At 32.6% G+C, this 22,433-nt stretch overlaps 3 protein-coding genes across 3 annotated transcripts; all 3 read left to right on the forward strand.

Annotated features, from left to right (window-relative positions):
* Positions 1 to 441: 441 nt before the first annotated feature.
* LOC114376228 (cyanogenic beta-glucosidase-like) lies at positions 442 to 3,302 on the forward strand. The gene is made up of 10 exons (XM_028334230.1): positions 442 to 877; positions 978 to 1,055; positions 1,167 to 1,254; positions 1,359 to 1,614; positions 1,771 to 1,886; positions 1,989 to 2,206; positions 2,323 to 2,354; positions 2,452 to 2,554; positions 2,685 to 2,793; positions 2,878 to 3,302. Exons 1-10 carry the CDS (start codon positions 496 to 498, stop codon positions 3,071 to 3,073), a joined length of 1,578 nt encoding a protein of 525 aa, XP_028190031.1. The 5' UTR covers positions 442 to 495; the 3' UTR covers positions 3,074 to 3,302.
* A 5,589-nt stretch (positions 3,303 to 8,891) lies between these two features.
* Positions 8,892 to 11,617, forward strand: LOC114374511 (cyanogenic beta-glucosidase-like). The gene is made up of 10 exons (XM_028332169.1): positions 8,892 to 9,327; positions 9,428 to 9,505; positions 9,617 to 9,704; positions 9,809 to 10,064; positions 10,221 to 10,336; positions 10,439 to 10,656; positions 10,773 to 10,804; positions 10,902 to 11,004; positions 11,135 to 11,243; positions 11,328 to 11,617. Exons 1-10 carry the CDS (start codon positions 8,946 to 8,948, stop codon positions 11,521 to 11,523), a joined length of 1,578 nt encoding a protein of 525 aa, XP_028187970.1. The 5' UTR covers positions 8,892 to 8,945; the 3' UTR covers positions 11,524 to 11,617.
* A 7,517-nt stretch (positions 11,618 to 19,134) lies between these two features.
* On the forward strand, positions 19,135 to 22,244 carry LOC114374287 (cyanogenic beta-glucosidase-like). The gene is made up of 10 exons (XM_028331914.1): positions 19,135 to 19,616; positions 19,714 to 19,791; positions 19,906 to 19,993; positions 20,094 to 20,349; positions 20,485 to 20,600; positions 20,916 to 21,133; positions 21,247 to 21,278; positions 21,375 to 21,477; positions 21,646 to 21,754; positions 21,851 to 22,244. The coding sequence occupies exons 1-10, from the start codon at positions 19,241 to 19,243 to the stop codon at positions 22,044 to 22,046; spliced, it is 1,572 nt and encodes a 523-aa protein (XP_028187715.1). The 5' UTR covers positions 19,135 to 19,240; the 3' UTR covers positions 22,047 to 22,244.
* The last annotated feature ends 189 nt before the right edge of the window (positions 22,245 to 22,433 follow it).

A 22,433-nucleotide genomic window follows, 5' to 3' on the forward strand; every position in this document is an offset into this window, starting at 1 on the left:
GACAAAAATAATGCGCGCGGATTCAACATTCCCGGAAGTTTTAACTCTTTATTTTCGTGTCCTTCCATGAAACTTCGTGTGTGAAGAACATTATGTGCTTTCCCTTTTTCAAAATACTATACTATACTATTTTATCTTTGACCATACAACAGTAGATCACTTGCATGTGAGCTAATATTCTTGTTAAAAAATGTCGCATAAAAGACATAGCCGTCTTTTATTATAATCAACATTATTGGCAAAGTAAGAAAAACACGTGTGGAACAAGTCAACAGGATTTTTATCAAACAAGGTAGGCAGATGCATGGTGTTTACTCAGTCTTCTAAGTCAGCAATAGACAGCATACTATATATTATTATTATTATTATTATTATTGAATCAACGTCGTAGTCATAGAGTGGCAGTAGGTATTCCACTCCTTCCTATATAAAGAGGAAAGGTTTCGGAGATAGAGAACACCAAAACAATCAACTAAGAAAAACATATCACACAATATGGCATTCAAGGGCTATTTCCTTCTCGGCCTCGTTACTCTTGTTCTTGTTAAATCTTCCAAAGTTACATGCGAAGAAGAATCAGTTAATACAGTTTCACCCATTATTGACATTTCACTCAATCGGAAGAGTTTCCCAGAAGGGTTCATATTTGGGGCGGGATCTTCCTCGTACCAGTTCGAAGGGGCAGCAAAGGAAGGTGGTAGAGGACCAAGTGTATGGGATACCTTCACCCATAATTATCCAGGAAAGATCATGGATAGAAGCAACGGAGACATGGCAATTGACTCATATCACAACTACAAGAAAGATGTTGGGATGATGAAGGATATGAATTTAGATTCATATAGATTTTCCATATCTTGGTCAAGAATTCTCCCAAGTAAGTTAATTTGCTTACACCCAATGACTAATTTGAAATAAATTTTCCCTAGTTGGATGTTACCCATTAACCATTTTCTAATTAAACTATATATCTACAGAAGGAAAGCTAAGTGGAGGTATCAATCAAGAAGGAATCAACTATTACAACAACCTTATCAATGAGCTACTAGCTAATGGTTAGAATTTAATTATACTCAATTGATTCAACTTCAGCGTACTTCGACTTTAATTTTTTAATATTTCGTTATTGTTAAGAATCATAGTTAATAAGATATTAACATTTACAGGTATACAACCACTTGTAACTCTCTTTCATTGGGATCTTCCTCAAGCTTTAGAAGATGAGTATGGTGGCTTTTTAAGTCCGCGCATAGTGTAAGTTTCAATTCTAATACATAGCTTATTTGTGTACTTAGCACATTATATTTAACATCTAGATATGAATATAATTTGTCTAACAAACATATATTGATCTTCAGGAAAGATTTTCGAGACTATGCAGAACTTTGCTTCAGGGAATTTGGCGATAGGGTGAAGTATTGGGTTACATTGAATGAGCCATGGAGTTACAGCCAAAATGGCTATGCAAATGGGCGAATGGCACCTGGCCGTTGTTCTGCATGGATGAATCTGAATTGCACTGGTGGTGATTCTTCAACGGAGCCTTACTTGGTTACACATCACCAACTTCTTGCTCATGCAGCTGCTGTTCGTGTGTACAAGACCAAGTACCAGGTTAGTTTATTTGTTCTTAATCTTTTAGATATGCTACAAGGTTCACTTTGCCTTATTAAACTTTACCTTGAGCCAGGAATTAGAAAAAGGAAATTCTCATAAAGGTTGTTTGACATTTTTGTTTTCTAACTAAATATTTAAATACAATGTATGCAGGCATCTCAAAATGGTGTGATAGGCATAACCTTGGTAGCTAATTGGTTTTTGCCGCTCAGAGATACCAAATCTGATCAAAAGGCTACAGAAAGAGCAATTGACTTCATGTATGGATGGTAAGAGTTGATCTTTCCCTTTATGTAACTTTATTTGATGTTGAGAATGCATGCCCTGTTGAACAAAAAAATTGAATTGACAACTAATTTATTTTATTTCAGGTTTATGGATCCATTAACATCTGGAGACTATCCCAACAGCATGCGATCACTTGTGAGGACAAGATTACCAAAGTTTACTGCAGAGCAATCCAAACTACTTATTGGTTCATTTGATTTTATTGGCCTAAACTATTACTCTACAACATATGCCTCTGACGCACCTGATCTAAGCGAAGCCCGTCCTAGCTACTTAACAGATTCTCTTGTCACTCCTGCATGTAAGGACTTCAATTGTCTATCATTCTATCAATTCCCTAAATTGCATGTATTCATTATTAAATATGATTGTGGCTGACAATGGTTTGCCTTTTATGCTTTTGATTGATTATTACAGATGAACGTGATGGGAAACCTATTGGAATAAAGGTGTGTGTATACACCAAAACATGCAAATGTTCTTCTAGTTAAATCATTACTTTTGATAAATATAAAAACTAACTCTTTTTTTTTCGTAATTATGCAGATTGCTTCTGATTGGTTATATGTTTATCCAAGAGGAATTCGTGACCTTTTATTATATACCAAAGAAAAGTACAATAATCCTTTGATTTACATCACTGAAAATGGTAAATAACACTTCTCTAAATACTTGATTTCCTTTATTGCACTGACATATACTATTCTACATGATTTTTAATTTTCCTAACCAAATGATAATGTGTCCTTACTTATATTTTACCTTCTCTTAATTTATAGGTATAAATGAGTATAATGAACCAACATTATCACTTGAGGAATCTCTTATAGATACCTTCAGAATTGATTATCATTACCGTCATCTCTTTTATCTTCAATCCGCAATTAGGTAAGTAATTAATATTTTATTTGTATAAAAGGTTTATGTTATTTTGTATTCCAACTTCATTTTTTTAATTTTTACATTATGTAGGAATGGCGCAAATGTGAAGGGATATTATGTATGGTCTTTGTTCGACAATTTTGAATGGTCTTCAGGTTATACATCACGTTTTGGGATGATCTTCGTGGATTACAAAAATGGTTTGAAGAGATACCAAAAGCTTTCAGCGCAATGGTTCAAGAATTTTCTCAAGAAAGAAAGAAGACTTTATAGCTCTAGTAAATAATATGAAATTCGTTTATTCATTGGTTTTGTAAATAATTATTTGGTTTTTCTTTGATATTCTTTTATTCTAAAGAGGTCCTAATTTGACTTAGAGGGTATTGATTATTCTTTTATTCTAAAGAGGTCCCATTGGACTGAGAGGTGAAACAAAGATGTGTATCGGTTGATTATAGCTTCTATATATTGTTATTGTTATGATAAGAATGAAAGAAACTTTTGGTTATGATAAAGTGATATCATTTACAAATTGATTATGTTTGCTAACTAATTTACTGTGCATCTTATTGTTAATTCTTTGACAAATGTATCAATTTGTTCAAGTAATAAATAAAACGGTAAGACTGAATGTCGAATTCATAGAGACTCTTGTACTTAGAGTGTATATATATGACTCTTGTACTTAGAGTGTATATATATCAAATCAAATCTTTTTCACTGATTATGCATAAGTATAAATTGATGTAAATTAACTAAAAACAAAACAAATGCTCGGAGTTGTGAAATGACGTTGCTAATGAGTTATGGGACGTGTTGGGAGCTCAGTCTATCTAAACTACTCTTGATGTAATCCTAAATAATTTTTCTCTATTTAACATTAAATTGATTATTACCCACATCCACTAATATATTCTAACCATGACCCCTCAAGTAAAAGAGCTTAAATCACCTAATATCGTTCCTAATCCCTTAAGAGTTATATCAAATAATTTGTATTACGAGTAGAGATGCATAAATCAGGCTAAATAATATCATTATATCCCTAGATATAGATCACCTAAATGTTATTTCCAAGTTTTTAGAATATGAATATTTTCCAATGTCAAAATCCTAAAACATTACATGAGATTGGATGATCAGCATGATAATAAGTATAGAAAAGAACAATAATATCATCATAACATTAAATAGATAGTTAGAATCATTATATCAAGAGAGTTTGGTTTGTAGAGCTCTGGAAAGAAAATGGAAGAGAAATAGAATGAAATGGATCGGTCAGAGCTCTGGAAATAGATTTTTCTTCCACTGGCTATGGCTCCTTTGTTTTCCTTTGCTTCCTCCTTTCTTCAACTTGAAGGATGTTGTGAATGAATGCCTTTGTCTTCAAAATATCTTTCCATTTGATGACCAATTAGAACCTCCTTTATGCGCTTAGTGTGATGCTCGCGCTAAGCACACATGTTCAACTAGATTAAGTGATCACGCGCTAAGCTATAGGATGCGTGCTTAATGCGCTTGCACATGGCAACTGACTTTCAAGATGACTTCTTGCACTAAGTAGGCTTTTTGGACTGAGCTATCCTGATGTGCTAAGCGAGACTATTGCGTTGAGCGCGACACTCCAATACTTCAATATTCTTCCAAACCTCTGCTGTATCTCTACAAAAAAATACAACCAAAATTACTTATAATTTGATCAACTTTAGCATCTTCTGGATAAAAACTCAGAAGAGGCTAAATTCCTATTGTTTTGACTCAAAAGAAGCAATAAAAGAGAAACAAATTAGATAATTATTATGTGATTTAAATATACAAATAACGTAGGCATAACATTTATCATTTATATTGGGGGGTTTTGTTTAAGTTAATGATAATAAAGCTCACCCTTAGTTTGTTCTCATCGTGTGGCTAGAAAATAGAAATAATACGAACCTGCAAACTATTAGCACTACACAATGTAGCAATTAAAGAAACTAACAGAGAAAAGATGTGCTGGATTTAAACACATCCATATGAAATCATGGTCAAACACATCCAAACAGAAATAAACTTAATTAAGTGATGAGGCAAACTAAAGGTACATGAGGATATAGCTTGAATTCTGAATGTGAAAATTAAGGAAGCAAGAAATTATATAAAAGATGAAAAGATTAATTAAGCACCTCTTTGATCACACACTTTTGAATCTCTCACGAATTCTTGGGGGGAACTCTCTGTTGTGCGTTGGTGAAGGTGGGTAAGCGAGAACGATGGATTTACTTGGTTCGAGGTCAAGGTCCCTCCTCGCTAAAGCTAGCTTTCTCGAAATGTTTCTCTGCTTTATTCGAATATGCACCAAGTTTTTATACAATGGGTTTACACTGTTTTCAGATAGCTAACAACTCTAACAGTTTCTAACTAACAGCTTACGCCGTTGCAACTAACTAACCAATGGCTCAACTAATTAACCAATGGTTCAACGAACTAACCCATGGTTCACAAGTCATGACTTAACTATCTATTGTCATGCATGCATGCAGTCACGTGCTGGACAATTATACATAACTCTCCAAGTGCCTAGGTCGCGTGATATTCCTTCGCGGATGTTCCTCTCGAGTCACAGGTGGTGGGTCTTCGTTCCTACCTCTGTTAGAAAATTATCAGGCACGAATTGCATGAAAACGAAAATAAAAATTCGTGCTAAATAACATTTTTCCTTAATATATATATATATATATATATATATGTGTGTGTGTGCGCGTGTGTGTTTTCGCAGCTGCATCTATAACACTGGACCATTGTTTCAAGTCATTCTACCTCTTCCTACATTCACAATTTTATGTTTCTTAGATGTTTGCTGTAATTTATCATTTGTTTAATTATGACCCATTTTTGTTACGGTGTTTCTTTTTTATCAGCAAAATAAATTCATTAAAGTAGAGGATTTAGGGTAAAGGAGTTCACGTACCCAACGCCTTACACCACAACAACATTTAATACAACTCAAAACAAGCATCCATTGATCCTTTATCCCAATCCTGAACCAACGCTATAAAATCGATCTAAGCTTCATAGTTCATATCAATAAAAAAATGTGCACAAACTTTCTATACTGTTAATCATATACAAGAACAGTCTTTTCCAGCACCATATGTGGTGTTATGCTTTTGTGATGTTGCTATAAGTTAGGCTTCGCAAATACTATATATGCAAAGAGCGTTTCGGTCTGCAAAATGCTTGATGTTACAAGCATCTGCATGTTTCTTAATTTTATTCGGGTATTGCCTTTTCTTCTTTCTATTTTAACTATTATGTTTACTTTTATCTCATTATAGATTGGGTGTATACATTCAAATGACAAACTAATCAAATAATATTTCATTTTTTTTAAACTAATTTAAAAAGGATTGTTATTTGTAAATAAATAGAGCTTTAGAAAAATGATAAATTTTTTATAATCAAATAAATAAGGAGAAATAAATTTATTAATTAAAATAATAGTTTGAGAGAAAATAAAAATAGTATTTTATTTATTCATTTGATAGGGAATAAAATAGAGTTTATTTTTATAAAATGATAAAAATAAATAAATAGAGTAAATGATAAGTTGTAAGTACCCTAGCTAGAGACGTGTTAGATCAGTTTTTAGACTGACGATGCCTCATCTTTTTTTCAATTTCGTTTTCTCCACTCCTCCTCCCAAAATCCTCTCTTTTTCTCGCATACCTCCAAACCTATCTCAGAAAAATGATGATCTCGGACCCATTCACCATTGGATTGTCATGAAATTTGAGCACCGTGGTTGGAACTCATTTACGAACATTCTCACTATTGGGAATTATGAAAAGATATTGGAGTTGAGAGAAAAATTCTTTTTATCGCAACTTTTTTTTCCATAGAAACCCAAAACTGTCTCAGTAAAATTATGATCTTGGACTCGTAGCCATTGGATTATTGTGAAATTTTGATATGAGGTTCAAGATTTAATTCCACACACCTTCACCTTTGAGATTTGCGAAATAATTTTCGTGGAGAGAGAAAAATGAATCGCACGAAGACATTACAAAATGGAGGCTTCAATCTCTTCTCCTTCTCTCTGACGTTTGGGAACCCTATCAGAACAGTCGGAGGAAAAATTGGAGAAATCTCAGGAAACTGTTAGAGATGTCGCTATTACTATCACAATGTACACGTGAGTCTGCTTAGAGGTAAGGGATACGTTTATCGCAATTGGGGTTAGAATGAACATGTGTAGGATTTCTTAGAGGATTAAATTGAGATTTATTTTGAGATGTTTATTGAATTACAATTTTTCCTTTACGATTATAAATACAATATTGTTTTTTATATGTACCATTTGATGTTCTGATGAGAATTAATTGACAAACTTGAATGCTCTTGATGTTTTTTGAACCATGTGATAGGAATATTACAATAACCTAATTTGTTAGGCTTGTCCCCTATTGGCAGACAAGCATCAACCAAGCAAGATTACAAGCATCAACCAAGTAGATTACGGTACTAGCTGTGTCCATTTCCTCATGCATAGTCATAGTTGTTGAGGTAAGATGGTTTTGAAATCTTTCTTTTGGGCTTTTCTTCTCCTTGCACCCTAGTTTTTGGCTTTGTAACTATTGTTCCTGTTCTGTTTGCTGCTTCTGATTCCTTATCATGAGCCTTAAATATAAAATCTAGCAATTCAAAAATTGAAAGAACGAATTACATCCAGATAGAGATATATACAAGTATGAAATCATCAAAACTTAAACTAATAAACGACATGCATAATCTGCAATCTCCTTCATCGGCACAAGGTTGCCACTAGCTAGCCAAAAATGTTTAATGTTCAATTGATTGTGTGTATATCAGTCAAAATCTTAATTTATTAATTCTATTAAAATCTTGATTTTCAAACAAGGATAAATAATCAATATTCTTGTGGGAAATGTTCTTCACGTGAGAGTGATTTTTGGGGTTATTCTTTGAGTGGGTGTTTCTAAGAGTTTTTTCAACAAAAACGTTTTTGGATATTTTATTAACTCCTTATCTTTTTCATTCTATAATTGCCATATTCATTTCTAAATTAAATTTTAATATTTTTCAAAAAATTTGCCAATAGTTCAAAATAAAGCCGTGGTTAACAAATTAAAGAATCTCATTTCTCACATAAGATATTTCCGTATTGGCCATTCATTTTGGAGTTAATTAAGTAGATTCCTCTGCCGCTGGATATACATGATCAATTTCATCATAAGTGTGGAATAGCCAGAAATATCTCATTTACACTATATATCATGACCACGCCAATTACCAAAAGTGTCTTGCATGAGATTCAAAAGGTTCAAAGTTCTTTTAAATGGGGTGATCAACAAAATGATGAGGCTGGAATGTAGTAAATTGGCACACCATGATGATTCCTAAGAGGTGCATATGGGTATGTGTAAATTTGTAGAATTGAACAACGCTTGCCTAATTAATGAAGCTAGGATGGACATTTAGGTCAAGGGATCATCGCTGTAGAGCGTGCGGTTTAAGAGGGAAAATTTGGTCGCTGAATTCTTGAGAAAGAGTACTGTGGAAGTCAGTGACTGGCAGAAGGAAACAAAACAACTTTTAGTTATTTAGATTAATATTTTCCAGCTGATCCTAAAGCGTTATTTGTGATGATATAAGAGATGTTAGACAAAAATAATGCGCGCGGATTCAACATTCCCGGAAGTTTTAACTCTTTATTTTCGTGTCCTTCCATGAAACTTCGTGTGTGAAGAACATTATGTGCTTTCCCTTTTTCAAAATACTATACTATACTATTTTATCTTTGACCATACAACAGTAGATCACTTGCATGTGAGCTAATATTCTTGTTAAAAAATGTCGCATAAAAGACATAGCCGTCTTTTATTATAATCAACATTATTGGCAAAGTAAGAAAAACACGTGTGGAACAAGTCAACAGGATTTTTATCAAACAAGGTAGGCAGATGCATGGTGTTTACTCAGTCTTCTAAGTCAGCAATAGACAGCATACTATATATTATTATTATTATTATTATTATTGAATCAACGTCGTAGTCATAGAGTGGCAGTAGGTATTCCACTCCTTCCTATATAAAGAGGAAAGGTTTCGGAGATAGAGAACACCAAAACAATCAACTAAGAAAAACATATCACACAATATGGCATTCAAGGGCTATTTCCTTCTCGGCCTCGTTACTCTTGTTCTTGTTAAATCTTCCAAAGTTACATGCGAAGAAGAATCAGTTAATACAGTTTCACCCATTATTGACATTTCACTCAATCGGAAGAGTTTCCCAGAAGGGTTCATATTTGGGGCGGGATCTTCCTCGTACCAGTTCGAAGGGGCAGCAAAGGAAGGTGGTAGAGGACCAAGTGTATGGGATACCTTCACCCATAATTATCCAGGAAAGATCATGGATAGAAGCAACGGAGACATGGCAATTGACTCATATCACAACTACAAGAAAGATGTTGGGATGATGAAGGATATGAATTTAGATTCATATAGATTTTCCATATCTTGGTCAAGAATTCTCCCAAGTAAGTTAATTTGCTTACACCCAATGACTAATTTGAAATAAATTTTCCCTAGTTGGATGTTACCCATTAACCATTTTCTAATTAAACTATATATCTACAGAAGGAAAGCTAAGTGGAGGTATCAATCAAGAAGGAATCAACTATTACAACAACCTTATCAATGAGCTACTAGCTAATGGTTAGAATTTAATTATACTCAATTGATTCAACTTCAGCGTACTTCGACTTTAATTTTTTAATATTTCGTTATTGTTAAGAATCATAGTTAATAAGATATTAACATTTACAGGTATACAACCACTTGTAACTCTCTTTCATTGGGATCTTCCTCAAGCTTTAGAAGATGAGTATGGTGGCTTTTTAAGTCCGCGCATAGTGTAAGTTTCAATTCTAATACATAGCTTATTTGTGTACTTAGCACATTATATTTAACATCTAGATATGAATATAATTTGTCTAACAAACATATATTGATCTTCAGGAAAGATTTTCGAGACTATGCAGAACTTTGCTTCAGGGAATTTGGCGATAGGGTGAAGTATTGGGTTACATTGAATGAGCCATGGAGTTACAGCCAAAATGGCTATGCAAATGGGCGAATGGCACCTGGCCGTTGTTCTGCATGGATGAATCTGAATTGCACTGGTGGTGATTCTTCAACGGAGCCTTACTTGGTTACACATCACCAACTTCTTGCTCATGCAGCTGCTGTTCGTGTGTACAAGACCAAGTACCAGGTTAGTTTATTTGTTCTTAATCTTTTAGATATGCTACAAGGTTCACTTTGCCTTATTAAACTTTACCTTGAGCCAGGAATTAGAAAAAGGAAATTCTCATAAAGGTTGTTTGACATTTTTGTTTTCTAACTAAATATTTAAATACAATGTATGCAGGCATCTCAAAATGGTGTGATAGGCATAACCTTGGTAGCTAATTGGTTTTTGCCGCTCAGAGATACCAAATCTGATCAAAAGGCTACAGAAAGAGCAATTGACTTCATGTATGGATGGTAAGAGTTGATCTTTCCCTTTATGTAACTTTATTTGATGTTGAGAATGCATGCCCTGTTGAACAAAAAAATTGAATTGACAACTAATTTATTTTATTTCAGGTTTATGGATCCATTAACATCTGGAGACTATCCCAACAGCATGCGATCACTTGTGAGGACAAGATTACCAAAGTTTACTGCAGAGCAATCCAAACTACTTATTGGTTCATTTGATTTTATTGGCCTAAACTATTACTCTACAACATATGCCTCTGACGCACCTGATCTAAGCGAAGCCCGTCCTAGCTACTTAACAGATTCTCTTGTCACTCCTGCATGTAAGGACTTCAATTGTCTATCATTCTATCAATTCCCTAAATTGCATGTATTCATTATTAAATATGATTGTGGCTGACAATGGTTTGTCTTTTATGTTTTTGATTGATTATTACAGATGAACGTGATGGGAAACCTATTGGAATAAAGGTGTGTGTATACACCAAAACATGCAAATGTTCTTCTAGTTAAATCATTACTTTTGATAAATATAAAAACTAACTCTTTTTTTTTCGTAATTATGCAGATTGCTTCTGATTGGTTATATGTTTATCCAAGAGGAATTCGTGACCTTTTATTATATACCAAAGAAAAGTACAATAATCCTTTGATTTACATCACTGAAAATGGTAAATAACACTTCTCTAAATACTTGATTTCCTTTATTGCACTGACATATACTATTCTACATGAATTTTAATTTTCCTAACCAAATGATAATGTGTCCTTACTTATATTTTACCTTCTCTCAATTTATAGGTATAAATGAGTATAATGAACCAACATTATCACTTGAGGAATCTCTTATAGATACCTTTAGAATTGATTATCATTACCGTCATCTCTTTTATCTTCAATCCGCAATTAGGTAAGTAATTAATATTTTATTTGTAGAAAAGGTTTATGTTATTTTGTATTCCAACTTCATTTTTTTAATTTTTACATTATGTAGGAATGGCGCAAATGTGAAGGGATATTATGTATGGTCTTTGTTCGACAATTTTGAATGGTCTTCAGGTTATACATCACGTTTTGGGATGATCTTCGTGGATTACAAAAATGGTTTGAAGAGATACCAAAAGCTTTCAGCGCAATGGTTCAAGAATTTTCTCAAGAAAGAAAGAAGACTTTATAGCTCTAGTAAATAATATGAAATTCGTTTATTCATTGGTTATATTTGTAAATAATTATTTGGTTTTTCTTTGATATTCTTTTATTCTAAAGAGGTCCTAATTTGACTTAGAGGGTATTGATTATTCTTTTATTCTAAAGAGGTCCCATTGGACTGAGAGGTGAAACAAAGATGTGTATCAGTTGATTATAGCTGCTATATATTGTTATTGTTATTGTTATAATAAGAATGAAAAAAACTTTTGGTTACGATAAAGTGATATCATTTACAAATTGATTATGTTTGCTAACTAATTTATTGTGCATCTTATTTTTAACTCTTTGACAATCGTACCAATTTTTTCAAGTAATAAAGAAAATGATAAGACTGAATGTCAAGTCCATAAAGACTTTGCTTGTATTCAGACTTTATATATATATATAAATTTTAAGCAATTGATGAGTCATATCAAATTTTTTTCATTGATTGTGCATAAATATAAATTGATGTAAATTAACTACAAGACAAAACAAACGTTCGGAGTTGTGAAATGACGTTGCTAATGAGTTATGAGACGTGTTGGGAGGTCAGCCTACAAGAACTACTCTTGATACAATCCTAAATGATTTTGCTCTATTTAACAATAAATTGATTATTACTCACATCCACTAATATACTCTAGCCATTATCCCTCAAGTGAGAGAGCTTAAATTACCTAATATCACTCTTAATCCCTTAAGAGTTATATCAAATAATATGTATTACGAGCAGAGATGCATAAATCAGGCTAAATAATATCATTATATCCCAAGATATGGATTACCTAAATGTTCATTCCAAGTTCCTAGAATATGAACATTTTCCAATGTCAAAACCCTAAAACATTACATGAGACTGGATGATCAGACCACAGACATGATAATAAGCACGGAAAAGAACAATAATATCAACATAGCATTAAATAAATAGTTAGAATTATTACATCAAGAGAGTTTGGTTTGTAGAGATCCCAACAACAGTGGGTTTTAGACTATCATTGTAATGAGAAGCTTACAAATATAAAAGGTGAATGAAATGAAAGAAAATGGAAGAGAAATGGAATGAAACGAATCGGCTAGAGCTCTGGAAATAGACCCCTCACCTCTCAATATACGAGCAATGCTACGTAGTACAAAAATTATCAGGCACGAATTGCATGAAAACAAAAATAAACATTCATGCTAAATAACATTTTTCCTTAATATATATATATATATGTGTGTGTGTGTGTGTTTCAAGCCATTCTACCTCTTCCTACACTACTAAAAAATTGATTTTTTACGACACACACTCTAAGACGGTTATACGTAACCGTCTTAGAATGTCACGCGGTGACAATTTTGTAATTAAGAAGAATTTTTTTTATGACACACATTCTAAGGCGGTTCCAAGAACTGCCTTAGAATGTACTAGGAGCAACGTAAACCACAACGGGTTTATACATAAAAACGTCATTGTTTTTCTTCGCTTAATTACATAATTGCCACTCCGCGTTTGAAATCCCTAGAGCCCCTTCAGCCTCTTGCATTTCCTCTTGCCTTGGCCACCAGCATCACCCACTTTTGCAACTAGCTCCACGCCATCCTCGGCTACCGCTGCTCCAACGATGATGATTCTTCTTCTTTTATTTCTCACCACCTTCTAGATTCTTCCACCGTCTTCGCCCACCACTTACTCGCTTGCTTCTACACTTATCTAGGTCAACTCACTCTCTATTTCTTCATTTGTTGCATCACTTCTATACACAGGCACGTTTGCAGGTTCTCGCACGTGTTTTTATGCACGCGATTTGGATTTGCATGAACTCAATCGTCGATGGGGCACAAAAAGTGAAACACTGTGTCGCGCTCGAAACAATCCCTCACGGCTGCCACCGCCAACGGTGTTGCCACCTCGCCGGACGCCTACACCACGTGCAATGTTTTTTATCACAACCCTAGGATGATCAAATTGGCCACGCTCCAATCCGAGGGGTCCGATTACTCCACAATCAAGCTCAAATGCGAGCGCACACTCACCACGCTCCACTGCGGGAACCACACGAAGGCAACGAAGGCAATGAAGCAGTTGAGGCAGTTTAAAATCATATTAATTAAAAGTTTTGGGGCCTCGTACGTACATGAGTCTTTGTTTCTCTCATAAATTAGTTTTAATTAGTTGAATTAAAAAATATTTTTAATTGAAAAAAATCTGCTCAAAATGTTTTCTATTATCAGTTTTGGATCATTTTGAAAAAAAATCTGTTCAAAATGCTTTTCTTTAATCTTGTATTCCATTGATTTTAAATGTGATATCAAATTCATCTTTCTACTATGTTGTATATGCATTTTTCATGTTCTCTGCCTACCAGATCAAGTGCATGTCTAACTGGAAGAAATAATCACTTACTTTGTCAACTTCCTAAGGTAGATTTTGAAGAAGATGGTGATTATTTCTGGGAAAATAATCATTCCTAAACATGCAGAGTGTTATTAGAAAATAGAATGGAAGAAGTACAATAACAGACGATATGGTATCCCCATCGAAGAAACAAAATGTGTGATTGCCACTACAAACAATATTATCTATAATCTTGTCTTTCTCACTGTATATCCTACTAAGGAACTCAAAATATTCTTGTTGTCTGAAGTGTTGAGCACCATTATGAGAAGACAATTTTTCTCACAGAATTGGCACATACTCTACTTTTATTCAAGTTGGGTTACTTCTTTTTTATGCATTTGTTCATTAACTATGCTTCATTACTAATTGGCTTCCTTCCAAATACTCCAGCTCAATTTGGTCTTGCTGTTGATTTTTGGAAGCTGCTTGTAGAAGCTAAGGTTTATGCTCTAATGAATAAATGCTATAATGGTATCTCAAGAAAACTGAGAATGTTTTGGTGTTTATTGTTTTTAATTTTTAAAAGCAAAAAGTGGAAGCCAGCTAACTCTGATTTTGAAGTCTACTCCTATGAAAAAAAAGTCTACTCTAAAAGTACTACCAATTTTTAAAGAGTCTGTGAGAACTTTACCCAGCACTTGAAATTTTTTGCTCGTTCTTTGAATAAGGAGAAGCCTGTTACTACACAATTGAGACTCAACTGAATGGAACTTTTTATGCTACTTATTTTAAAATGAACTGGGTTATATATACATATTTACATTTTACTTGAATCCCATATGTCCGTAAACCTTAACGGATATTAAGCCATATGGTACTCAACTTGTTAACATTGATATATGAGTATTCTTGGTGTATAGAATTTTCATGTGATCAATTAACGTTGCCATGGGTTCCAATATTGCTTTTTATATTTGCAAATTTTTAATTTCTAATATGGTAACAAAAAAGAAATGCTAATCTCTATCTTTTGTATTCTCCTGTTTTATGAACAGTGTAGTGGTCTTTTGTACTATGCTCTCTTCCTTGTTTTTGATTGTTGTTTTGGTCTGCAGGAGCAAAAGCTTTTGGATGAAATCGATCGGCTTAAAGAAGAACTACAGCATTGTGATGAGAACATGAACAGCATTGTGCCCTCCTTAGCAAAAGTAGAAAGGAGAAACATAGTAAGCTGCAAAAGTATATTATTTACTACTTTTCATAGTCAAGAAAATATTTCTTATGAGTTTAAATTGTTACGTTATAGGTCCCTATGGGGCAAAGAGAATGAACTTACTGCTGAAATTGATAAGCTGAGAGCTGAAGTTGAGAAGGCTGAAAAGAGTCTTGATCATGCAATTCCTGGTGTGAGTAACCCCTCTTTCTAACAATGTTTGAATACCTAGATGATAAAAATGACAACTTGCGAGTCATAGGTCAACCCAGTCAGTCCCTAGTCACAGGTTGTTGTTTTTGTCTATCACCATGTTTGACACTATTATGATGTTCAGGATGTGAGAAGAGGGTTGAATTCAGTTACGAAGATCTCCAGGGAGTAACATTTCTGGAGTTCAAGGTCCAATTATAGAGTTGCTGAATTGTGATGAAAAGTTTTTCACTACTGTTGAAGTTATTGCAGGACACAGGTCATTTCTCATTGATATATGTATTTGATTCATCACATATTGCATTGAGCATTTTCCTATATTGTTTTGGGAGAGGGGTAGGAGAATTTGGCACGTCAGTTGTTTCAAAAATATATTTAAGCCTTTTCAGTATTTGTTCTTGGCCTGATTTCTTTACTGGTTTTTTATTTTTGCACATTTGGCTTTAATGTTTTTATTTAACATCTTTTTTTTGAACAACTTATTTCATGTGGTTGTTGAAAATGATGACAACTCAACCCAGATAATTAGACATCTTAATTCACAGAAAGGTGGTCGAGTTACATTTATTTCACTTTACAGAGTAAAGGGTCCACGTATCACTTATCCACAGAGTTCGGATGTCATACCTCTTTTAAAGAAATTGAACTTTAAGCATGACTATACTCCTGCATTCAGTCAAGTTAGCTTCTAAACAAATGCTATCTTTTATTTAACACGGGTACAACATCTCTATGTGCTATTTGTGATAAAATAATTCTGAGGTTTTGGTCTATTAGATGTCAACTTAACATGAAAAATTGATGCATAATGGAGAAGCATGTTAATTTATAATAATCATGGTATTTAAATACCATGATTATGAAATAAGAATTTTGATTGAATGCATTTGGTGATGCTGATAAGTCGATGAGAATGAGATATATAACCTAGATATCTAATGAGATATAGTGGGTTTGCAAGTAGTAAGTGATATATGCATACAATATGTGTTGTATACACTATAAAGTTAGAATAGGAACCTTCGTGGTTCATTACAATTTGCTAGTTAATGATTATAAACTGTCGATATATAATACCAAGGTTCATGTAAACATTTTGTACCGAAACATTTGTAATTGTCATTCGTGAAGAAAAAGAAAAAAAAATAATAATTCAACATCGGTTATTTGGATAACCGATTCCCGAATATACTACATCAGTTAGCTGGAAAATACGATGTAGAATGTTTGACCTTGGTTGTCTATTCAACGACATTTAACGGCCAAAACTGATGTGGAATGACAGACATTCTATATCAGTCAATTAGACAACCGATGTTAAATTATTACTTTCTACATTAGTTCATGCCAAGAGATCGTAGTAGAATTAACGCCATTCTACAACGGTCGTAGCCAAGAGATCATAGTAGAATTAACACCAATCTACATCGATTGCGGAGACCGATGTAGAACACCTACCCCTTTTACGATGTCTTCTATAACATCGGTTATAATAACCAATATAACCGATGTAGAATGACCATTTTGTAGTAGTGCTACATTCACGATTTTATGCTTCTTAGATGTTTGCTGTGATTTATCATTTGTTTAATTATGACCCATTTTTGTTACGGAGTTTCTTTTTTATCAGCAAAATAAATTCATTAAAGTAGAGGATTTAGGGTAAAGCAGTACACGTACCCAACGCCTTACACCACAACACCTTTCAATACAACTCAAAACAAGCATCCATTGATCCTCTACCCCAATCCTCAACCAACACTGTAAAATCGATCTAAGCTTCATAGTTCATATCAATAAAAAAAATGTGCACAAACTTTCTATACTGTTAATCATATACCAGAACAGTCTTTTCCAGCACCATACAGTGTGGTGTTATGCTTTTGTGATGTTGCTATAAGTTAGGCTTCGCAAATACTATATATGCAGAGAGCGTTTCGGTCTGCAAAATGCTTGATGTTACAAGCATCTGCATGTTTCTTAATTTTATTCGGGTATTGCCTTTTCTTCTTTCTCTTTTAACTATTATGTTTACTTTTATCTCATAATAGATTGGGTGTATACATTCAAATGACAAACTAGTCAGACACTCGTGTGACGAATTGATTTGAACACGTTTTAAAATGACTTAGATATATATTAACCTCGTCAATGTAATACATATCCATATTACAAATTCCTCTTGACTTTGATATGCCAAAATTTGTGGCACAATAGATATAAAATGTTTAGTGAGGAATTTTGACATCTAAAATCTAAAAGTAACACAATAAAAAAATAATCTAAAAGTAACAAAACATTTTATAAAGACTAAAACTAACGAATAGAATCATATTTGTAGAGATTTGAGCCTTGAATATAATGTCTAGCAATTAAAAAATTGAAAGAACGAATTACATTCAAATAGAGATATATACAAGTATGAAATCGTCAAAACTTAAACTAATAAAAGACATGCATAATCTGCAATCTCCATCATCGGCACAAGGTTGCCACTAGCTAGCCAAAAATGTTTAATGTTCAATTGATTGTATGTATATCAGTCAAAATCTTAATTTATTAATTCTATTAAAATCTTGATTTTCAAACAAGGATAAATAATCTATCTTGTCGGAAATATTCTTCACGTGAGAGTGACTTTTGGGGCTATTCTTTGAGAAGGGCGTTTCTAAGAGTTTTTTCAACAAAAACGTTTTTGGATATTCTATTAACTCCTTATCTTTTTCATTCTATAATTGTCATATTTATTTCTAAATTAAATTTTAATATTTTTCATAAAATTTGTCAATAGTTCAAAATAATCTTATGTCTTAGTATCAATTATTTATCATAAACTTAAAATATAATTTATGTATTTAAAAATATTTATTTATTATGAATTTGAATTATATTATAATTATATATTCAAAATATTTATTAATTATAAATTTTAGTCATATACCCCGTGCACATGGCTAACACCCATACGGACACACTTCTCTGGGTATAATTTGTCCAAATTTTTCACGCAATCCAACTTTCATCAAATTCATGTTTATCTATGCATGTCAACAATTTTCGAAATTGGTCAAAGCCAGCTTAGGGATATTGACTGATTAAATTTTTTAAAATATTATCATCTTTCATCATTCAAAGTAAGTTTCCGGATTATCAACCAAGCGAACACACATTTTTAATTTAATCAATCATTAAATTTTTCAGTCGGTATTAAATATAATAATATAATTATAAATTATTATTGAAATGATAATATATTGATTAAATATTTTTATGATTTTCACAATATAAATATTTAAATGTATATTTTCATAATATATTTATGTTATTCATTCAAAATAAAACATATATATATATATATATATATATGTATAAAACAAACAAAAAAACACTATCTACAAACCAACTTTTAATTTAAAACATTATTTATTATTTAGATTAATACTTTCCTGCTGGTCTTAAATAGTTGCTTTTATAAGAGATGTTGAACAAAAATTGTGTATTCAAATTTCGTCTAATTTTTGTTTTAATTAATTTCCATGTAACTTCGTTTGAAAAACATTATGGACATTCCCTTTTACAAATTAAAATAAACTTTTGTCTTTGACCAATGACCATACATATTCAGATAATATGCTTATTTTCTTGTTAATTAAAAGAATGTTATATATAAGACAATTAACCGTGAGCCGTCTTTTTTGATTATCAACTTGGAAAATGGCCAGAGAAAAACGTGGTAAAAGTCAGCAGAATATATCAAACGAGGTAGGCATGAGCATGCATTAATGTTTATTAAATCTACTAGTCAGCACTACAGTTTGGTGGGTAGGTATTCCTACCCATATATAAAGAAGCAAGCATTCCCAGAGATAACATCAAACGACAGCACCTATCTATATAGATAAAGAGGCAATTAAGCATTCTCAGATATAACACTAAACCACTAAGCAAAATATATCGATCACACGATATGGCATTTAAAGGCTATTTCCTTATCGGCCTCATTGCTATTGTTGTTGTCACTTCCAAAGTTACATGCGAATTAGAAGCAGAAACAGTTTCACCTATTATTGACATTTCACTCAATCGGAACAGTTTCCCTGAAGGCTTCATCTTTGGGGCAGGATCTTCCTCGTACCAGTTCGAAGGTGCAGCAATGGAAGGTGGTAGAGAACCAAGTGTATGGGATACCTTCACCCATAATTATCCAGCTAAGATCAAGGATAGAAGCAACGGAGACGTGGCAATTGACTCATATCACCACTACAAGGAAGATGTTGGCATGATGAAGGATATGAATTTGGATTCATATAGATTTTCCATTTCTTGGTCAAGGATTCTCCCAAGTAAGTTAATTGCTTATGATGACTAATTTAAACTAAAATTTTCCTAGTTGAATGTTACCCATTAACCATTTTTTATTTAAACTATATATATCTACAGAAGGAAAGCTAAGTGGAGGTATAAATCAAGAAGGAATCAACTATTACAACAACCTTATCAATGAGCTACTAGCTAATGGTTAGAATTTAATTAAACTCAGTTGATTCAACTTTTATTGTATTTTCAGTTTAATTTTATCATATTGCCTTGTTATTGACAACCATAATTAATATTATATATTAATAATTACAGGTATACAACCACTCGTCACTCTTTTTCATTGGGATCTTCCTCAAGCATTAGAAGACGAGTACGGCGGCTTCTTAAGTCCACTTATAGTGTAAGTTTCAATTCTAAAACACGGCATATTTATGTCTTTAGCACATTTAACATATAGATATGTATGCAATTTGTTGAACAAAACATATATTAATCTTCAGGAAAGATTTTCGGGACTATGCGGAAATTTGCTTCAAGGAATTTGGTGATAGGGTGAAGTATTGGGTTACTTTGAACGAGCCATGGAGTTACAGTCAGCATGGTTATGCAAATGGAGGAATGGCACCAGGTCGTTGTTCTGCTTGGTTAAATTCAAATTGCACTGGAGGTGATTCTGCAACAGAGCCTTATTTGGTTACACATCACCAACTTCTTGCTCATGCAGCAGTTGTTCGTGTGTACAAGACCAAGTATCAGGTTAGTTAATTTGTTCTAAACCTTTTAGATATGTTATAGGTAGACTTTGCCACATTTAATTTACATTGAGCGAGGAATTAGAAAAAGGAAGTTATTTATAAAAGTTGTTTTACACTTTCTTTCTTATGTACTCAGGTGTCTCAAAAGGGTTCAATAGGCATAACTTTGGTAGCTAATTGGTTTATACCGCTCAGAGATACCAAATCTGATCAAAAGGCTGCTGAAAGAGCAATTGACTTCATGTATGGATGGTAAGAGTTCCTACCACCCTTTATCTAACTTTGGTTTCTACAAAATGCATTGCATTTATATTACATCAAAAACCAATAAAGAAATACAATGAATAAGTATTATCTAATAGACTATATCTTGATGTGTTGGGGGTTCGTAATCCTTAATTAGTTTTTCAAGGCTTCTACACATTTCCCTAACCTTAAATGGTGGTCTTTCAATGGTAGCGTATATATTAAGGATTTGATACGGGGGTCTTGATATTTTTTCTATTTAGTATTGAAAATGCATGACTTGTTGAACAAAAATTTTAATTGATAGGTAATTGATTTCAGGTTTATGGATCCATTAACAACCGGAGACTATCCAAAAAGCATGCGATCTCTTGTGAGAACAAGATTGCCAAAGTTTACTACAGAGCAATCCAAACTACTTATTGGTTCATTTGATTTTATTGGCCTAAATTATTACTCTACAACATATGCCTCTGATGCACCTCAGCTAAGCAATGCTAGACCTAATTACATAACAGATTCTCTTGTCAGTCCAGCATGTAAGGACTCCAATCTTCTATCATTCTATCAATTCCCCAAATTGCACGTATACATTATTAAAAATGATCATGGTTGATAATGGTTTGTCTTTTATATTTGTGATTGATTACAGTTGAACGCGATGGAAAACCTATCGGTATAAAGGTACGTCTATGCCTACCAAAGCACGCAAATGTTCTTCTAGTTAAATCCTTTAATTTTGATAAAATATAAAACTAACCTGTTTTCATAATTATGCAGATTGCTTCTGAATGGATATATGTTTATCCTAGAGGAATTCGTGACCTTTTATTATATACCAAGGAAAAGTACAATAATCCTTTGATTTACATCACTGAAAATGGTAAATAACACTTGCTATATATATATATATATATATATATATATATATATATATATATATATTTAATTTGCTTTAATGAAATAACATATGTTTTACATGATTTTTAATTTCCTAACCTAGTGAAAGAAATGTGGATTCTAACTTATATTTTCTTCACTTAATTTATAGGTATAAATGAGTATGATGAACCAACACAATCACTTGAGGAATCTCTTATGGATATTTATAGAATTGATTATCATTATCGTCATCTTTTTTATCTTCTATCTGCTATTAGGTAAGTAATTTATTATTTATATAAAAGATTTATGATATTTTGTCATGAAATTTAATAGTTGTTAATTGAACTTATTTTATCTTATCCTTGATATAGGAATGGCTCAAATGTAAAGGGATATTATGTATGGTCTTTGTTCGACAATTTTGAATGGTCTTCCGGTTTTACATCAAGATTTGGAATGATTTATGTAGATTACAAAAATGATTTGAAGAGATACAAGAAATTCTCTGCATTATGGTTTGAGAATTTTCTGAAGAAAGAAACCAAACTATATGGTTCTAGCAAATAGTATTATGAAATTTGTTTACAAAATAGTTATATATATTTGTAAATAATTATTTGATTTGTATTTGGTCATTCTTTTATTCTATCGAGGTCCTATTGGACTTAGAGGGGAAATAGAGATGTAGATCTATTGATAATTGCTACTATTTTGTTACATTAAGAATGAAAGAAATTTTTTGTTATGATAAAGTTATTATTTTTTATAATTTACTGCATCTTGTATCGGGGGATCTGTGAAAGTTGATAACAGTAAAGCTCACTCTGTTCTCATCATATTGCTGGAAACTAGAAATTGAACGAAGCGATTGAACAAAACTACGAACTTTAAGTACAACATAAGTACATATATCTATGTATCACTCTTAAGAAAGAAAGAAAGAAAAATGTGCTG

This window comes from Glycine soja, chromosome 11 (genome assembly GCF_004193775.1).
Source record: "Glycine soja cultivar W05 chromosome 11, ASM419377v2, whole genome shotgun sequence".
Classification (NCBI taxonomy): Eukaryota; Viridiplantae; Streptophyta; class Magnoliopsida; order Fabales; family Fabaceae; genus Glycine; species Glycine soja.

Bases quoted from the DNA above. Each gene is read 5' to 3' on its own strand.
- LOC114376228 (XM_028334230.1), top strand. From the start codon at position 496: ATGGCATTCAAGGGCTATTTCCTTCTCGGCCTCGTTACTCTTGTTCTT. The intron at 1,615-1,770 runs GTTAGTTTATTT...CAATGTATGCAG, and splicing joins TGTACAAGACCAAGTACCAG to GCATCTCAAAATGGTGTGAT. The intron at 2,555-2,684 runs GTAAATAACACT...CTTAATTTATAG, and splicing joins GATTTACATCACTGAAAATG to GTATAAATGAGTATAATGAA.
- LOC114374511 (XM_028332169.1), top strand. From the start codon at position 8,946: ATGGCATTCAAGGGCTATTTCCTTCTCGGCCTCGTTACTCTTGTTCTT. The intron at 10,065-10,220 runs GTTAGTTTATTT...CAATGTATGCAG, and splicing joins TGTACAAGACCAAGTACCAG to GCATCTCAAAATGGTGTGAT. The intron at 11,244-11,327 runs GTAAGTAATTAA...TACATTATGTAG, and splicing joins TATCTTCAATCCGCAATTAG to GAATGGCGCAAATGTGAAGG.
- LOC114374287 (XM_028331914.1), top strand. From the start codon at position 19,241: ATGGCATTTAAAGGCTATTTCCTTATCGGCCTCATTGCTATTGTTGTT. The intron at 20,601-20,915 runs GTAAGAGTTCCT...AATTGATTTCAG, and splicing joins ATTGACTTCATGTATGGATG to GTTTATGGATCCATTAACAA. The intron at 21,134-21,246 runs GTAAGGACTCCA...GATTGATTACAG, and splicing joins TTCTCTTGTCAGTCCAGCAT to TTGAACGCGATGGAAAACCT.